This window comes from Amphiura filiformis, chromosome 10 (assembly GCF_039555335.1).
Source record: "Amphiura filiformis chromosome 10, Afil_fr2py, whole genome shotgun sequence".
NCBI classification, from domain to species: Eukaryota; Metazoa; Echinodermata; class Ophiuroidea; order Amphilepidida; family Amphiuridae; genus Amphiura; species Amphiura filiformis.
Window position 1 is genome coordinate 63,865,582 of NC_092637.1, and position 18,212 is coordinate 63,883,793.

At 35.1% G+C, this 18,212-nt stretch overlaps 1 protein-coding gene and 1 long non-coding RNA gene across 2 annotated transcripts in view; both read right to left on the bottom strand.

Annotated features, from left to right (window-relative positions):
* LOC140162357 (uncharacterized) overlaps positions 1–2,983 on the bottom strand; it is an 8,252-nt gene extending 5,269 nt beyond the window's left edge. The window contains exon 1 of the long non-coding RNA XR_011860253.1: positions 2,699–2,983. This is a non-coding gene — a long non-coding RNA (uncharacterized lncRNA). The remainder of the gene's footprint in view (positions 1–2,698) is intronic.
* Positions 2,984–5,101: 2,118 nt separating this feature from the next.
* Positions 5,102–17,687, bottom strand: LOC140163151 (calmodulin-alpha-like). The gene is given in 7 exon segments (XM_072186531.1): positions 5,102–6,207; positions 6,816–6,934; positions 8,089–8,203; positions 13,149–13,223; positions 13,226–13,285; positions 13,877–13,907; positions 17,407–17,687. Coding segments are annotated over 7 exon segments (573 nt in total). The 5' UTR covers positions 17,551–17,687; the 3' UTR covers positions 5,102–6,178.
* Positions 17,688–18,212: the final 525 nt, after the last annotated feature.

Here is an 18,212-nt window from a genome sequence, read left to right on the forward strand (position 1 = left end):
TTATGCTGATCGTGTAAAATATATGAATTCAAAATTAGAGCCCTCTATAGTTTGATCACTTCATAATGTACTTTGATGCATTTTAAGTTTGTTGAAATGTCCAAAAAGTCAAATAATGTGGCCAGTGTTTATAAATACGAACATGTACTTCTCTTGTTCAAAATTTATTGACCAGACCAAGATTATTTTGACCTGACCAGGATTATCTTGACCTGACCAAGATTATCTTGGCCACATTACTTGATCAGTTGACCAGACTTTGAACAAAAGAAAGACAATATATAATAGAACAAAAGAAGAGGAGAGGGCTAGACGTATATACCAAGATAACACTCATTGAAAACAGCTCAACTATGTTAAATCAGATCTTCTCTGGTTAAATCCACACTACACATGTTTCTGTTTTACCTGTGCAATGAGCTGGTATTATAGTTTCAGTTGGGTGAACGATCATAAAGCAAACGCAAGGTAACAATACTGGGTGAGTCTTTGTTTACGAAATGAGACAATAGTCTGCATTATTGTTAACCAGCATTCTTGAAAATGAGAAACATAATGGCTGTAGACTTAACACGGTTTGGAAATAATTTCTTCATACTTTTTGGTGTTATCTGTCGTTTACATCCTTCCTAAAACACCAAAGTGCGAATATTTCCAAACACCTAAATTAGCTAAAAATTTAGGACATGTTACAAGACTATATTTTCTAGAATTTCAGAGAGTACTTTAAATATTGGCCGGTTATTTTTCACACAGTGACGTTAACTAGGCAATGCCCATATACGTATAAGAACTGTTTGTAGAGGTCAAGCATCAATGGTGAGAGTACTGCGTATTACGTATAGGAAAATGAACAGTAACTGCAGTATGCTGGAAATGCTGTCACTGTAACTACTGCGAACACGTACATGATGGTAAATAGCGCTATAGATTTACGATACGATTCGTGCCATTCACATTTCTTCACGGCAAACAGCAAAAAGACAATAATTACAAGAAGGGACTACGAATACATGATTCGCTCCCCTACGAAGGTGCATGAACCCCGTCCTGTTAGAATAAGGCACACAGCCAACCCCAGCCCCGCCGCCCCTCCCTAAATGGGATATTCTAGAAAACGCATGTACACCCCATAGAGGGAAAATAACATTTCCAAGCATATCTCGTCGGCAGAGTGCTACACTATCGTAAGTGACATTTTTGGCCAAAATGAGATTTTGACGAATTATGAAAAGGCCATATAAAAACACACATTTTAAACCAGGTTTTAAGTTTCAAAATTGCTTAATTATTTTTAATTAATAAAAAAAAATATGCAATGCAATTTTAATTAATGCATGCAAGACTAGCGTATGTGCCACTTACGATAGTCTTGCACGCTAATTTTTCTAACAAATTTTTATAATTTGTCATAAAATTTGTATTATATCGTGATTTTCAAAAAATGAAAATTATTTGACATGCTTCGTATTCAGAATGCAATTCGATACGTCTGAGGTGCTCTCATGTTCCATAAAAAATACTGTCGAAACGCTCAAAACGCTCATTCCAGATCCCTTAAACACTTGAGAATGTTCCTGCAATCTTATTGGTTCTTACCCGTGTGGTATGACACGATATCACACGGGTCAGCGCGTGTGTATCGACGCGATACGCGTGCTCACTTTTTGAACCAATGGGAGTCGCACTGCAACAACGGGACTGGTCGATTTTAAGCCTTGTTGTTTTACTTAAAATAATGATGTCGCCCGTGTTATATGAGACGATAGATGCACTCCAGCGGCTAAAAACAATACCTTTATTCTCTAATTATACATTCGTTATTACTTTGAATATAACCGTACAGCACGAATGAGCCGTAAATTCCCTAAATTGTATTCTGAGTTACAGCGTAAAATGTGTACGAATGTCGTATTCAATGTCGTTGAAGGAGCAAAGTTTAACAAACTATAACCCCGCTTCTGGGTATCGTTTGAAGTCAAATGATATACCATTTTAAAGCTTATGATGTATATTTGTTAAACATGAAATAAAACAAAATTGACCGGGGGAGGAATTTACGGCTCATTCGCCGTGAAAGGTCACTTTAGACTTTTAATAATTTTTCTACAACGATTTATAATATTAAGGATACTGGAGTAATTTTAGACTTTCAAAAAATTTTTGTCCAAAAAATTTCAAAATTTTTGGACGAATAAGAAACACTTTTACGTATATTTATGTTCTGGTGCATTTAGACACCATTTTTGGACATTCAAAAATGTTGCCCAAAAAATGTTGAACTTGGATATTTGGGCGAATTTCAAACTAAGAAACACTTTTATGTATATGGCCGAAATAACGAAGATCCAAAATTTAGTCCAAATAACCATGTTTAAATATCTTGAAATTTTTTTGGGCAAAATTTTTGAATGTCCAAAAAATGGTACCTAAATGCTCCAGAAAACTCGATGGATACATAAAAGTGTTTCTTAGATTGAAATTCGTCCAGATAACCCAAGTTCAAAAATTTTGAAATATTTGGACCAACATTTTTGAAAGTCCAAAAACTGTCTCAAATTACTCCAGTACCCTTACCCGATTCAGAACAACGATTAAAAGTGTTGTATTCAATGTAATAACGAATGTCGAATCTCTAATCTCGAGCCAACCTCACCGTACCGCATTAGTGTTTTAATCTAAATCAAGCCATACTTACGTTTTAATCGACGAAACATCGAACTTGAATACACTTTATCGTCATTGAAAGAAAAAGGCTGTATGTTCGTATCGTAGGTGACTTTTTGGCGGCCAAACCCAACATCAGATCTAGGCACTATACGAGTATCAGGATCTGTTTGTCTCTGAGGTAACGCAATCTGTGAACTAGTAGCCAACGTGTTATTCAACAAGAAATACAGTAAAAGTACTTTCCCACAAACACTGTTAGCATTCATGATGGATAGAGTCATGGATAGCGTCATTTTTGTAATGATTGGTTGCAACTTTGGTCAATCAAATTTATATGTATACTTATATTGAGCATCCAACAAGTTTAATTAAAGCGCATGAACGTAAACAAGCGTCGCTATGTTTGCTATCTCGTTGATTTTCCAATCAAATTACAAGAAAATTGTCACATACATTCGCTACTTTTATATATAGCGGTTTTTTTTAATAATAAATAAACAAATAGACGTCAGATTAATGCAAAGTGTAGAAGGAGATAATAAAAATGTTAGATTGTATTGAAATATTGTTATTAAAGGCCCATTCAGTGATTTGCTCATCCGGACGATCGTAAAAATCATCAAAATTCAGATTTTGGTACCTTTGTAATTGGCATAGATGTGCTAACATAGCCTGCTAGTGGTTCGGTCGAAAGCCGTGTATTTTAGACAAAATGAAGCATTTGCATGATTCTGGACTTTTGATACTGACAGTACAAAAAGTCCGACTCGAGATCGAGAAGCTCACTCTCCACCGTACCAACACGCGTTGCGTATTGTTTCTACTACTTATTACATCAGTAGCTACTATTTTAAACAAAATACACAATTTTAACTGTTTTTCATATTTGAATTGACCGTTAGTTTGCCTCGACCTTTAATTGCTTATTTTGTTTTCTACTACAAAAATTAAGCGTCTGTTTTAAATCAATTTAGACTCTACTTTAGTAAAACCACCATCCCCTTCCAAGGCAAAAAAAAGTATCTACTATGTTATTTACTTAAGAAATAAAGGGTAATGCATTATCCTTTACACCCAAATAATGTGTCCGAGGCAGTAAAACGTAAATAATGGGTGAGGCGCAGCCGAACCCATTATTTAACGTTTTACTGCCTAGGACACATTATTTGCGTGTAAAGGATAATGCTGCACCCTTTATTTCTATTCTATTACCAGAAAATAGTGCGATTTAAAGAGAAAATATCAGTTTTTGGCACAAATATTTTAAGTTGTTTACTTCAAGGTGGAGCGCATACGCGTAGTGGACAGCGGAAATATTGCACGCGTAACCAAGCGTAATGCTGTGCATAGAATGTGTTAGGGCGCTCGACCCATTATTGCAGAATAATGGGCTCTCACATGATGTGTTTTAACAAATCACAGTGCGCGATTTTGAATAATGGGTCGTAAGAGTAATAGAATTGTAGATATTTCGTTTTCCAAACAGAAGGGAGAATTCAATAGCAACGCCTTTCATACTCAAGACAGAGATATGAAACAACTACGTTTTCAAGAAGAAACTCGGGGGACAAAACACTTGTAGTTCGGATATTAATCTCCCGGAGGGCATTGTTTAATATTTATACAAAGCTTATACAATAAAATTTCTCTCCTCAGTTTCACAAATACTAGTAGTAGTTGTATATATCATATTATATAAATATTAACTTCAAATGCTATTAAAAATATTGCACAATATTATTAATATGATATGTTACAACTACAAGCGCTATACAACAGCTTTGTGCTCTTCTGAATGTTTGAAAGTATTAGGAAATCAATGAAACCTTTTAGAGAATGATTCAAACATTTTGTTAGGCAAATCCAATGAAAAAGGTAACTCACTACTTTGCTTTCGTCGTCTGGGCTGACGGCTTGATCATATTATAATCGGATGGCGACACCATGACCTCGATAACCTAACCTTTTCAACTATTTATGAGTCGGCGCATTGACGACTAAGCCAGCTTGGCAAAGACTGCCCCGCCCTTGTGGGGTCAGTTGATTGCGAGCTGGCTGGTTGACAACACGCCTTTAATTAGTGAGTACATTTTATACATAATCCATTTGATTTGTAGTAACTTGAAATAAGAATTAAATATATTGCAAAGAAATTAATTTATTAGTTTCAGCTAGTTATTTTGTGTTTGATTTCGGTTTCCTCTTTGGCGTTTAACGTCATAATACAAGTGACTTGGTCCACTGCTTTTCCCGCGAAACGGCTTGTTGACATTTCCCGGAAGTGGTGATGTTTTTGTTTTGAGCAGTGGGTCGTATACATGATCTAGAGAGACGATACCCTCGTCGCGGTTGATTGCTTTGGCCTCCTTCTTTCTAATTTGTATATGAATTTAACGTTTGGGAGTTTTGAATCGACACATTGGAATTAAAAAAATATTATCATATGAAAAACTGAAACTTAATATATATTTACGTATTTTTAGTTAAATTCCTTAAAGGAACACTCCGGCAATCATAACATGATGCCTTATATGTTATGAAAATAATCACGTGGTTTTATTCAAAACAAACTCATATTGACCTTTAAAACAAATAAAAACAGCCATCTCTCACCACGCGATATTCTAATTTCCCGGGCACCGAAATTGCCTGTGGCAATGACGTCCCAGTACACAATGAAAGCTGGCGGCGACAATTGAGAGCACAAATAACTGTAAGTCATTGCCGCAGGGAATTTTGAATATCGCGTGTTTAGAGCCGGCTGTGCTTCGTTTTTATGGTCAATATGAGTTTGTTTTAAATAAAACCATGTGATTCGTGCTTCTCTTGATGTTTTCTAACATATAAGGCATATTGTTGTGATTACCAGAGTGTTCCTTTAACAATTTGTCGACTAAAATCTCATCAAACAGAACTCACATACTCACAGTATGTATATACAATTTGTCGAGTTGACTTGTGACCCCACATATGGAATATTTGCATTTCTCTATGATCACATAAACACAGTATGTAGCTGTTGTGTGACATAATCACAAAATTTTGTCCAGAATGAAAGAGTGTTATTTTTTTGGAAAAACGCGGTTTTAGAATGACTAAATTTACAATAATGTTACAATATAAACATAAACATATTGCTTTTATATTTGAGATGTCTGAAATAAAATTATATTTTAACCTCTCTATTATCACTGACTTTGTCTACCGCAACTGTGGTAGACTTTAAGATAATTCAAATTGAAGATATGAATGCTTTGACCGCTTTTTATAATATGATAAGCAACGAAATGGGTCTTTACTTCTTTGGTAGAGAACTTGAAAGTCCATGTCATTGAGCCAAAATTTATCGCTCTTTGCAAAATCTTTCGTCTCATGGGCAATACATTTTAATGTATGATATTGGATACATGATTACAGTAATGGAAGAAACATCGAATTTAACAGTGGAATATCGGTCTGTGTGGAATATAGAAGATCATCTGATGCACAGCACGTAGCCATATTCTGTTTATATTGAAGTAATCAATGTCAGGAATTCTGCAAAAGAAAATGAATACAAATATATTTAGTTAAGATATAAGAGCGGTCTTGATACAGTTATCTGATCTTAGTCAAGGAATTACCACATTGATGCACTTTAATGCCATTGCCTCTCCAGTGTAGTTGTCGCATCAGTTTGGCCAATTTTAATTTCCAGAGTATACTAAAGATATTTTATCATATCTATAGAAACAATATGGAAATTATTCTTACGGCTATTTACTTTGTTTATAGAATATTTTTACCGACTATTTCAATAATCATGGAAAAATTTAATCCAAAATTATCATTTTTAGAATATCCATATAATATAATAATTGTATAATCATGCAATCAGCATGACAATGCAATGAAACAAACTGTAAAGTGTAGGTAATGTCCAAAGGGAAGTCATTTTTATATTTACTCGGAATATTTACCATCATAGTTGACCATCCTATTTTTATGGCAATTTAGGTACGGAATAGTTATAATCATGGCAAAATAACAGATCACAAATGTGTCTGTACCAGCGATACAGAGCACTCGATACATCAAGTATTTATCATTTTCAGAAATGATTGTTGACCAAAAAATCTACTTTTATATTTACTCTCAGTACTTACCATCATAGTTGACTTGTCCATCGCCGTCTATATCGCCTTCGCGAATCATCTCATCTACCTCTTCTTCTGTCAATTTCTCGCCTGCTAAATTTGTCATTACATCTCGAATTTCTGCAGCACTGTAATTCAATGACATTAAAGAAGATAAGTAATCGTCAATGCCGTCTACTATAGACTATTATATAATTAAAAACAGAGATAAAGAGTATTTATCGCGTCTGACGTCAATCAAATTCGAGCACGGTTTGTTTACAAGTGTCGCGATGATGACTTGCTGAACGCGGATTTATAACCGGACGCCTTATTGTTAATTTTGCACCTTTCGACATGTAAACCATCTCAAAAGTTAGGTCTTTATAGTAGAAAACTTTCTTTGGCGAAGGCATCATGTCAACAATGCCTAGAAAAGCTGCTTTTTGCCTTGTAAAAGTACGTAATTTTTCGCCATTTGCTGCTATTCCTTTTCTCCGATCAGCACCGATCGGTCTTCCTTTTACGCGCTGATTAACCTGTGTAAACCAATCAAGGGTCGTAGTTGTCAGTGACATCAGATGCGATCAATTGTTTTTATCTCTGTCTTTAATTATAGTTGTGACCCACCAGCCGTAGATGGGTCATGAGTCGACATCGATAATCACGTGATTATAAAAAAAAAGGTTAAAAAGAATGTCACATGTTTTTTCATAATCAAAGAACTTCATTTTCTTTTAGGCTATTTACCCAAAGCTTAGGGGCTGGGCAATTATAAACTCTGCTGGGGATATGAACCCTGCTGGGGGAAGGGAACAAGCCAATCTTGTCACGTCAAAAAAGGAAGCAAACGCACACACATTTGTGGGCACGCTCCAAACAGGAGTACGGAAACGGTCAAATATTTCCTGTTTGCTACGCTCGCATATATCTAGACCATCTAAGGTTTCCCTATTAGGTTATGTTCATAGTAGAATTGCAAAGAAAGAGAGGAAGCTAGAAAAATATTTTTGGCAGGTCATGGGGAATCAATTTTGGCACGCCGTTTGCAAATTTTACCAGGGGGTTCATAATTCATATTGCACAGCCCCTGAATCTCTGAGGCTGGTGGTCATGATAACTCTCTGATTTTACCGTCAATTCAATTATTGCTTCACTTTCGATACATTAAAATATAAGTGATCATTAAAATAAAGATGCATTATCGTATTTTTCTCTTCGCAGAGCTTACGAGGATTTAATATAAAAATGTGAAAATGTTGTCCATGACCTCTCGGTCTTCGGTTGACAATGGTATACTCACCTAAGCAAGTCATTTCCATCTTTGTCAACCACTCTAAACGCTTCCCTGATTTCCTTCTCTGAATCTGTCTCTTCCATCATTGTTAAAAATTCAGACAAATCTATGGTACCGTTACCTGTGTATACATACGAAAGTGAAATTTGACGACTACATAACATTTTCCCTGACATTCTCGTAAAAAAGCACGCATAACAATGCTGTTGTAATATTCATTGTACTTGCAAATGGTTAGTTGAAGTACTGATGTGTATGACCTAATAAGACTGTACAGTTGTCTTAGATATAGCACAATTAGGCCTACCATTTACATAAACATGTTATTATTATCAAAGATGCCAATGTGAGGTTAATTTCCTGAGGAAATATTTCTTATGGCATACTAGTATATATTTTAACGATATAACAATAACTTAACACAGTCCTAGTAAATAAGATGTACAATATGCACGTCCTGTAGCAAGCAACCGGATTTCTCTCTCGGGCAGTATGTCCTGGTGGATTTCTTTCAACATCTGTCATGTAATGTCGCGTTTTGTTGCGTCATTTTTCACGTTTTAAATTTAATGACGAGACGCGCGCCGTATTTTCTATTGGAACGGGAGATCGTAAAAGTGAATCGGCGAGTGAAAGCACGGTAGGCCTATTCAGACAGCAAAATTACCCTTTTTTATATACTTTTGAGTAATAAGGTATGTTGAAACCTATATTTAATGGTTGTATGAGTTATATAGACTTTGTAGATTCTTTTCCTAATTGTGTACTATAGTTAAAATCATTGTAATCCGTATTTTTAGATCATCTCCTGACGTGACTCGTATTTTATATTTAAATGAAGCGCCTAAAGTCCGGTGGGTGATAACGAACTGTACATTGACGGCTAAAGTGTGCCTTTTGTGATTTCGGCTCCTCAATCACACCCGTGGGTTGTATGACAACAAAAGGTACATTTCGCTCGTGTCATGTCAGTTACCGATTCAATGGTGGAACCCCTTTGTCCCGAACAAAAGGTACCTATCGATGAATAGCTTGTCGGAAAATCAAATTGACACAAAGGAACAATGCGTTACGTAATATATTGCTTCTCCATCGTTAATAGCTCCATGGTATTAAACGTATATACAGGGTGAATAAAAAAGTGCAATAAGTCAACGAATCAATATTCACGTAAGAACCAAAATGAACCTTCCCATTTTTGAAACTTTTTATAAATGCAATATTCACCTTTTGTGAAAAAAGAAAGTGAACCCTCTAACTTTTATGAGTTATTTTACGGCGATACCCATTTTAACTCTTTGTCCACGACTCACGAGGCACCATGTAATTTGATTGAGAGCACACAGTGCGAAAATAAAGACACTAGATCTGAAACTGGCTTTAACTTAAATCAAGGTTAATTTTGCGTTCTTTCAATTCCTTTGTTCGGTTCGAACTAACTTTCTAATATTATTAAAATAAGTCCTTCACCCAACGCCAACTCCAATTTTTCAATTCCCTGCAATGTGTCCAACTTTATATACTGGATATTTTGTAATTCACACCACTTCAATTTCAATTCAATTTGTGTACTTTTATGTATAATTCAATTAAATGGAATGACATTTTCTAAGTAAATCAAAAGGATTTTTTCATTATTAATACATTTTACAGATTTTAATTACGTGCAACTGTAGGCATGTGTGTGCATTTTATGCAGTTTGTATTGGTTGTTGCATATCAATACCATCAATACCATAAACTTAATGACATTAATGATCCTAGTGTGTACTTTCATGGAGCTGTAGGTAATTAAAAATAACGACAAGTCAATTAGTGAAATACATTAGTTAACCAGACAATCCAAGGTATTAGACCTGGGATTGGGTGATAAAAATGTCATTCTCTGAGGTTTTCGTATGAAATTTCCCAAATCTTCAGGTTTCTTTTATTTTTTATTTGATCAAAATTGAACATTCCGTTCAAATTTTACAAATGAAAAACTGTCAACAGAAAATGCGAAAATAATCCATAATGAGCGTTATCCCATATCACTACATGCATTTTTTTCTTATGTATTGTATTGTTTTCAAGCAGTGAAATTTTAGAAATCGTTGAATACAAATTAATTACGGATCCAAAATGCACCAGTTAAACAAACATTGTTGTATTGAATATCAAAATGTAATTACAACAGTAAAAATAATTATTCTAATTATCAAAATTATGTTAATTAGCTAATTAATATTCATTATTGATTTTGTAAACTTTAAAGTCAATTTTCTCGTATTTCATATTTTCACCAATGTTGGAATTGCAAAAAAATGTGGAAGCAAAACTATACCCCCTACTGGCCTGAAATTTGGAATGAATATGCTTTAATCCCTGATCTGTGCATTGAGCATACTTTTGAAAATGTTAATTGCAACATCACAGTCGATAACCTTACCCCCCCTAAGTCTGTACAAATAGGCGATACCTTAATGAGCTTCATACGATGTTTAGTTCTTGCTCCACATTTTTGGCGTTTCTCGGTTTTCAAGCTAATTATGCAAATTAGCTAATTAATATTCATAAAACTATGCACAAATGTATTTCTCCATATGGTCATCATATATGTATAACCTAACAATGATATGATGTTTAGTTACCAAAATAAGTCAATCCCAGGTCTAATACCTTAAATGTATAAAATATCATTTTTTAATAATTTGTCATAAAATTTGTATTATTTGATATCAGTTAAGGCCATTTCTCGTATTCAGAATGTAATTTGGTATATCTGAGTAATGTGCTCTCAGCTCTCAGCCCTTAAACGTCAAAAATGAGTCAGTAAAATGCGTGATTTAACGCGTGATTGGTAATAGTTTACAGAACTCGAAGGGAGACAACCCCATATGCCAGCAACCCCTTCCCCTCAAGCTTGTCTCCGCTAGCTGATCGTTTAGATTTTTTGTTTGCTGAGGGGCTGTGCAATAATTATGAGGGTAAAATTTCCAAACGGCTTGCCAAAAATCGCTCCCCCCTCTCGCTCGCTTTCCCTCCCCCCTCTCGGCCCGCCAAAAATCGCTTGCCCTCCCCTCTCGGCCGCCCAAAATTCTTTGCCCCCCCCTTGAACATGCCAAATTTTTGGGATCCCAATTTGCAAACCTTAAATGGTCTAGATGTATGTTGTGAGCGCAGCGAGCAGGAAAATTTGCATATTTTTAAATATGCTTAAAAGCGTTTCCGTACTGTTTTTTCTATGTCTTTTTAGAGTGTTTTATTAAAAAGGCGCTCCATGAATGTGTGCCAAAAATTGCTTTCGCCCCACAATTTTACCCTCCCCAGGGCTCATAATTATTGCACAGCCCCTAACGTGCAGTGACTTTTTTCTTCTAAAATAGCCCCTGTTGTACGCTGTCCAAGAAGTTTGTTTCTGAATTTGGATGTATGCTTGTACGCTGTCCAAGAAATTATGTTTAAAATTGGATGTACGCCATGCGCTGTCCAAGAAGTTGGTGTAAAACCCATTGATTTGATTCATCTGATTCTGACCATTATTTATGTTGAATAACTTGATGTTTCTAGAAAGTTTGTATCTAACTTGTATGTATGCTTGTGCGCTGTCCAAAAAGTTTGTTTCTGTATTTGAATGTATGCTTGTACCCTATCCAAGAAGTTTGAGTCTAAAATTGGATGTACGCCATGCGCTGTCCAAGAAATTAGTGTAAATCCATTGATTTCATTCATTGAATTGCAAAGAAAAATGTTTTGTATTTTGTAATTTGCGGATCCTGATTATTTATGTTGAAAAAATTGATGAACATGTGTAAACAATGATTTGGTCTATTAAACGTAGTTATAAGACGGTGTTAGCTACGTCAATCTTTTTCTAATTCATTACTTGATGATTAATTATTTGCGCCGTATTTTCTATTGGAACGGGAGATCGTAAAAGTGAATCGGCAAGTGAGAGCACGGTAGGTCTATTCAGACAGCAAAATTACCTTTTTTAATATACTTCTGAGTAATAAGGTATGTTGAAACCTATATTTAATAATTGTATGATTTATATAGGCTTTGTAGATTCTTTTCCTAATTGTATACTATAGTTAAAATCATTGTAATGACGTGACTCGTATTTTATATTTAGCATGTTTAGCATTAGTTTTTGCATTGCACGCTTAAATTCATTGTAGCAAATACCAATTTCACCTTTGGTCAATTAATAGTTTTTATGAATATCTTAAGAAGGTTTAATTTATTTATTCATTCAGTTCGTGCAAGAAATTGAAAGCATTGTTGTATAATATAAGTCATTCTCTTGTGCATATTTTAAGTGAAGGTTTTTTTCATATTATTGTTTCAGATAATCATATCACAGTTGTTTTAATAAACAAAGACAAGAAGTAAAACACATGCTTCTGCTTGATCATTAATCAACGTGACAGTAAAGAGTTTTGCCCACCGCTATACGATCTCACGACAACATCCAATCTTTCTATGTAAAGTACTGAATGCCAGCTTAACCTGATAGTTGGACGCGTGCTTTGTGCAATTATGTTCACTCTTCTGACCCTATATAGCATACAAAAACATACAATTATTGTGACTATAATTAACGACACAGATAAAAACAATTTATCGCGTCTGACGTCATCTGTCAATCAAATTCGAGCACGGTTTGTTTACAAGTGTCGCGATGATGACTTGCTGAACGCGGATTTATAACCGGTCGCCTTATTGTTAATTTTGCACCTTTCGACATGCAAACCATCTCAAAAGTTAGGTCTTTATAGTAGGAAACTTTCTTAACCGAAGGCACCATGTCCACAACGCCTAGAAAAGCTGCTTTTTGCCTTGTAAAAGTACGGAATTTTTCGCCATTTGCTGCTATTCCTTTTTTCCGATCAGCACCAGATAGACCGGTCTTCCTTTTACTCGCTGATTAACCTGTGTTAACCAATCAAGGATCGTAATTGACAGTGACATCAGACGCGATAAATTGTTTTTATCTTTGTCTTTCATTATATACATCCCATCGTGACGCAAGTGTGTTTCTATATATGGAATATCTGTTTAAATTAATGACTACAAAACCTTACCATCAGCATCTACTTCATTAATCATATCCTGCAGTTCTGTCTCGGTAGAATTTTGACCTAGCGATCGCATCAGTGCTCTCCAGATGTTATGTTACCGTCGCCATCCTTATCAAAGAGGGAAAACACCTCTTTGAATTCTAGAAAAGCAAAGAGAAATCATGTTTCGGAAAATCTTATTATCTTTTAGCTTCATGTTTACCAATTGAAGATGACTTTATTCAATTTTACACATGTCAATACCACGGTATTTATGGACTTATGAGAGCTTATTTGTTATACACTTGATTTGAAGTGTTTCTTTTTTTTCTTACAATGGGGAGGGGCAAGATCTTAGATATTAAAGACATATCTCAGCGCAAGTGTAAAAAATTAAAATTGTTTATAAATTGCTTAAAAGTGAATGAAAAGTCATTCAAATTGTCATTTAGTATTTTTGAAATGACAAATTTGGCAAAAAACAAAGAAAACAGCAGTACTGACGAAGTTGAAGCCCCATTCAAATACATGTAGCTAATTTGGATACTGTCAGTATCTAAATTACAGATTCATGTAAAATATCTTATTGTGTCTTAATTACACGGCTTTCGGCTGAATCACTCGCAGGCTATGTTAGCACATCTATAACAATTACAAAGGTACCAAAATCTGAATTTTGAATGATTTTTACGATCGTCCGGATGAGCAAATCAATAAATGAGCCTTTAATTATACAAGTAACTGCTTCTTACCATCAATTTGTTCTTTTGTAAACTGTTCAGCCTGGAAAAAATTAAATTGCAATTGTTATGATTAGAAACTTTAACCCTTTAACTGCGAATGGACCCCCTCCCCCCTACGATTTTATATCCGTCATAAAAAAAAACGCACAAGTTTTTATCCCAGTACCTCACCCGGGGGTAGGACCGGTCGTCAAAGATGACAATAGGGTGAAAGGGTGAGGACAGCCATTGGTTTCAACAGTAAAATCAATGATTTTCATTTCGCTCTTGTAAAATTATTCCAGGAGCTACTGACTTTTTACTTGTTAGTTAGTTAGGTTGAAATAGTCATTTTGTTTTATCCGAAAATCAATTTTGCCAATACTTTTGTACATAGCCAGAATATATGACGTTTGTAATTGAACATGGGGTGGGGTTGTAACAACCGTGTTACAAAATATTGTACCAACCCACCTCTAAGCTTTTTTATTCGTCATGAAAAAAACGCACGCCTTTGCGCTTAAACGACTTAAGCTAATCGTAGATCCATCCTTTGCGCTCATTTTAGTGATACAATGTTCACCCCATCCCCTTACCCGGGGGTAGGACCAGCCATCAAAAATTACCATAGGGGGTTGGTGAGGTCACAATGATCTTCATTTCGCTATTGTGAACTTGAGCTACTGACTTTTAACTTGTTAGTTAAGTGAAAATAGTAATTTCCTTTTATATTTAGGAGAAAATTTGGTGAGAATCGCATTGTTGTAGAATTTTTTGCCGAAAATCAATTTTCCCTATATACCCAGAATTTCTCAAATGTGCATGTGCGCCCTCACATTATGACGTCATAGCGACATTATGCGCAAAATGTTCAGTTGTACTTGTTTTGGTATTACTGGATATATTAGTAGCAAATGTAACGGTATATGACATTTATAATTGAAAATTATGGCGGTGCAACAATCCCCTTTCATAGTCCGTGTTACAAAATATGACTCAGCCGTTTATAATTGAAAATTAGGGGAGTTGCAACAAGTAAGAAAGAAGGAAAGAAAGAAGGAAAGAAAGAAGGAAAGAAAGAAAGAAAGAAAGAAAGAAGGAAAGAAAGAAAGAAAGAAAGAAAGAAAGAAAGAAAGAAAGAAAGAAAGAAAGAAAGAAAGAAAAAAAGAAAGAAAGAAAGAAAGAAAGAAAGAAAGAAAGAAAGAAAGAAAGAAAAGAATATTTTGTTTCATTATTTTGATGTATTTTAATGTATATTTTATGTGACCCTGGGCCTCATGGAAGAACAGAGGATACCTTAAAACATCCACTGAATGAGTAACCCAGGCAAAAGAAGAAATAAAACAAACAAACAAAGAAAGAAAGAAAGAAAGAAAGAAAGAAAGAAAGAAAGAAAGGAAGGAAGGAAGGAAGAAAGAAAGAAAGAAAGATACAATCATCAAAGAAAGAACTCAAGGAAATAGAGAAAGAAATCATCAACCATTAAATAATGTAGGAAAGAAAGAACAGAAAGGAAGAGAGAAAGAAAAGTAAAAGACAGAAAATTTGGGTATTTCTCTGAAAAGGTGTACTATTGGAAGATAGGCAAATATGAATTTGAAAATGATTATAAAAATGTTTCCTTTACATATCTGTAAGGATGTAAGTCTCTAGTGTATGAAAACAATATTTGGCGCAATCTTTAGGGGCGCCCTCTATATTATAGAGGGCGTAATCTGCAGGTTGTGCCAGGTGAGCATCATCTCCGTCACATTTAGGCCAAAAAGGAAAAAAAGGACAAAAACATTGTTAAAACTCTTAATTATGAGTTGTATGGATAACTTGTAAGTTGCTTGATTCATGTTTGCTTTTTTCATTTAAAAAAAATATGATTTTGTACTTTCGTCATTTAGTTGGGACAATGAGAGGCAGGCTGTACGGAAAAAGTCATGTCTGTTGGTATTTTTTTTTATGCAAACTTAAGTATATTCATAATTTTGCTTGAAATAACTAAATAAATTTCTATTGACATAGTAAACACATACAATATCAATTACATTTCCAAATAGTAAATTCCATGTTGTCTGGGTCAAAGGTCAAATAAAGGTCAACAACAATTGTGATGGAGATGACATTGCTGTGATGGAGATGATGGTGATGTGACGGAGATGATATTTTTACACAAATTCCTATAGAGAATCATCTCCGTCATAATTGCACCGATAAATTTGATTTCAGTAATGTTTTCACACTACTTGAAAATGAAATTCATACAGATGAGAAGGTTTAGAATTGGTAAGCATTTTCTGATAAACTAAACTGGACTTCGCTGTATCTCAAGATCCGGTGCTGTGATGGAGATGATGGTGATGTGACGGAGATGATATTTCTACACGAATTCCTATAGAGAATCATCTCCGCCACGGCAAATTGTGACGCCAACTGATGTAGCGGAGATGATGGTTCAGACATTGCTTACGGTTAATAGCAGGGTAAAGCTTACCCACGTGTTACATATCACCACAACAGCTTGTGGGACATATTCAACCATCATTATTTTCCGGAAAAATTCAACAATAACCTTATATCAAATTGATCAGAAACGTTTGGAGATGATGTTGAATAAAGGTACGCGCCTGTATACTTGAAGATACCCTCAAAATTGGCAGGAAAAGAGTGCCAATGTGCAGCTATTTCGGGTTGATGTTTTTCGTCGTCTGTAAACGGCAGCGTACGGGGTCAAATTATTGACCTCTGATATTTGGTCTTCATCTCCAGCCGTTTTGATACCAATGTGACGGCAATGATGCAAAACTAAGGGACAGCAATTTTTTGACACAAATTTTTGAATTATTCCATAAAATTGACTTTAGAAGTGGTTTTAAGCATTTAAACCTTCTTAGACATGATATTTACCCCAGTCAGTGGTAATTTTCACTTCCCACACTTGCTCACAAAAATACTACAAAATCACTAAAATTCGGTGCGTGACATCGGGACATGGGGTTTTCAGGGGGGTTGTCAGATATTGAAGAATTTTTTGACTCCAAGAAATTTATTTTCCCCCACTTTGATGTTCTTAACTATTTTTATACATACAAAAGTCCATGACTAAGCCAAAAAAGATTTTAAAAAATCCGCTTTTGAAACTTTTATGAGCGCCGAAAGTCGCGGGACATAAAAGTTCCCCTTTTCAGAGAATCACCCAATTAAACAAAGAGAGTAAAGAAAAGAAAGAAAATTGAATGTATTAAAGATGTAATACAGAATATCACACATGCGAGTTGAGCACATTGAAACTCAATAAAATACGTCAGTTTAACTCAACATTCAAGTTTAAACTCCATATTCAAATTTCGAGTTAAAACTGGATACTTTTATCAAAAATGGTAAAACATTAAAAGACTTGATTTAAATCAGTGATTAAAAAAATCATCTGATCTAAATCATGATTCAGGCCTAATTCGTGATTTAAATTCAACTCGTGCAAACCCTGCCCCGACAAAGAAAGCTTGCTACGAATTTGCTACACATATGATGAACGCTATATTCAATATGCAAGGCATATTATGCATACATACCGCGCGTAAAACGTTTCGCCCCCCGACCGGCAATTTCGACAGAATTCTTTTGCCTCTTTCTTGCAATCCTTTAAAATGAAATACGGCGCTGAATGTCGATGCGAAGAGCGTCGCGGAAATAAGCACCAGGTAAAGACGACACATGATGATGCTGTTTTACTGCTCAAAGAAGTTCCAAATACTCTGTAGGAATACTATTTGCAGTGTTGTCTGCTATGCCAGTTCAAGAAATTGAATAATCTAAAAATGTTTTTTTTTTCTAAAACAAACCGTAACTTGAGAGATCAGTGCAACTAGACAGAGAGTGAGCTGTGCAGATGATCATACATCTGCCACAAACAAGCAATAGGCCCTATACATGCTATAATACGTTTTATAAATTATGTTGATTATAATCAACGACACACACACCAGGATCCACAACATGCTAATCTATCAGGGACGCAGTTCTTAAACCCCAATGCATTTGTACATTCATTGAATGACCTTTGAAAATTTGGGTACAAAAAATCATACTCTGCAACTTGGGGTCAAATATTACACCATGATTATGTAATTGAGGCTATTGGACTTTGCCATTGGGATGAGGCTATTGTGGTCCATAGTGACAATGGCGTAGTCCACAGCAGAACATTATACCGTCCCATGATGCATTGGTTGTGCTAAATCACATCATTATTGCAACCATTATCGCAAACTTCTAACAGAGTTGCTGATGCTTAAAGATATATAGGTGACCTGATCGACAGCCTTACCTTCTTCACTTTTTCCTATTAAAATTGAGATGTTTGCATCAGAAAAAAGCT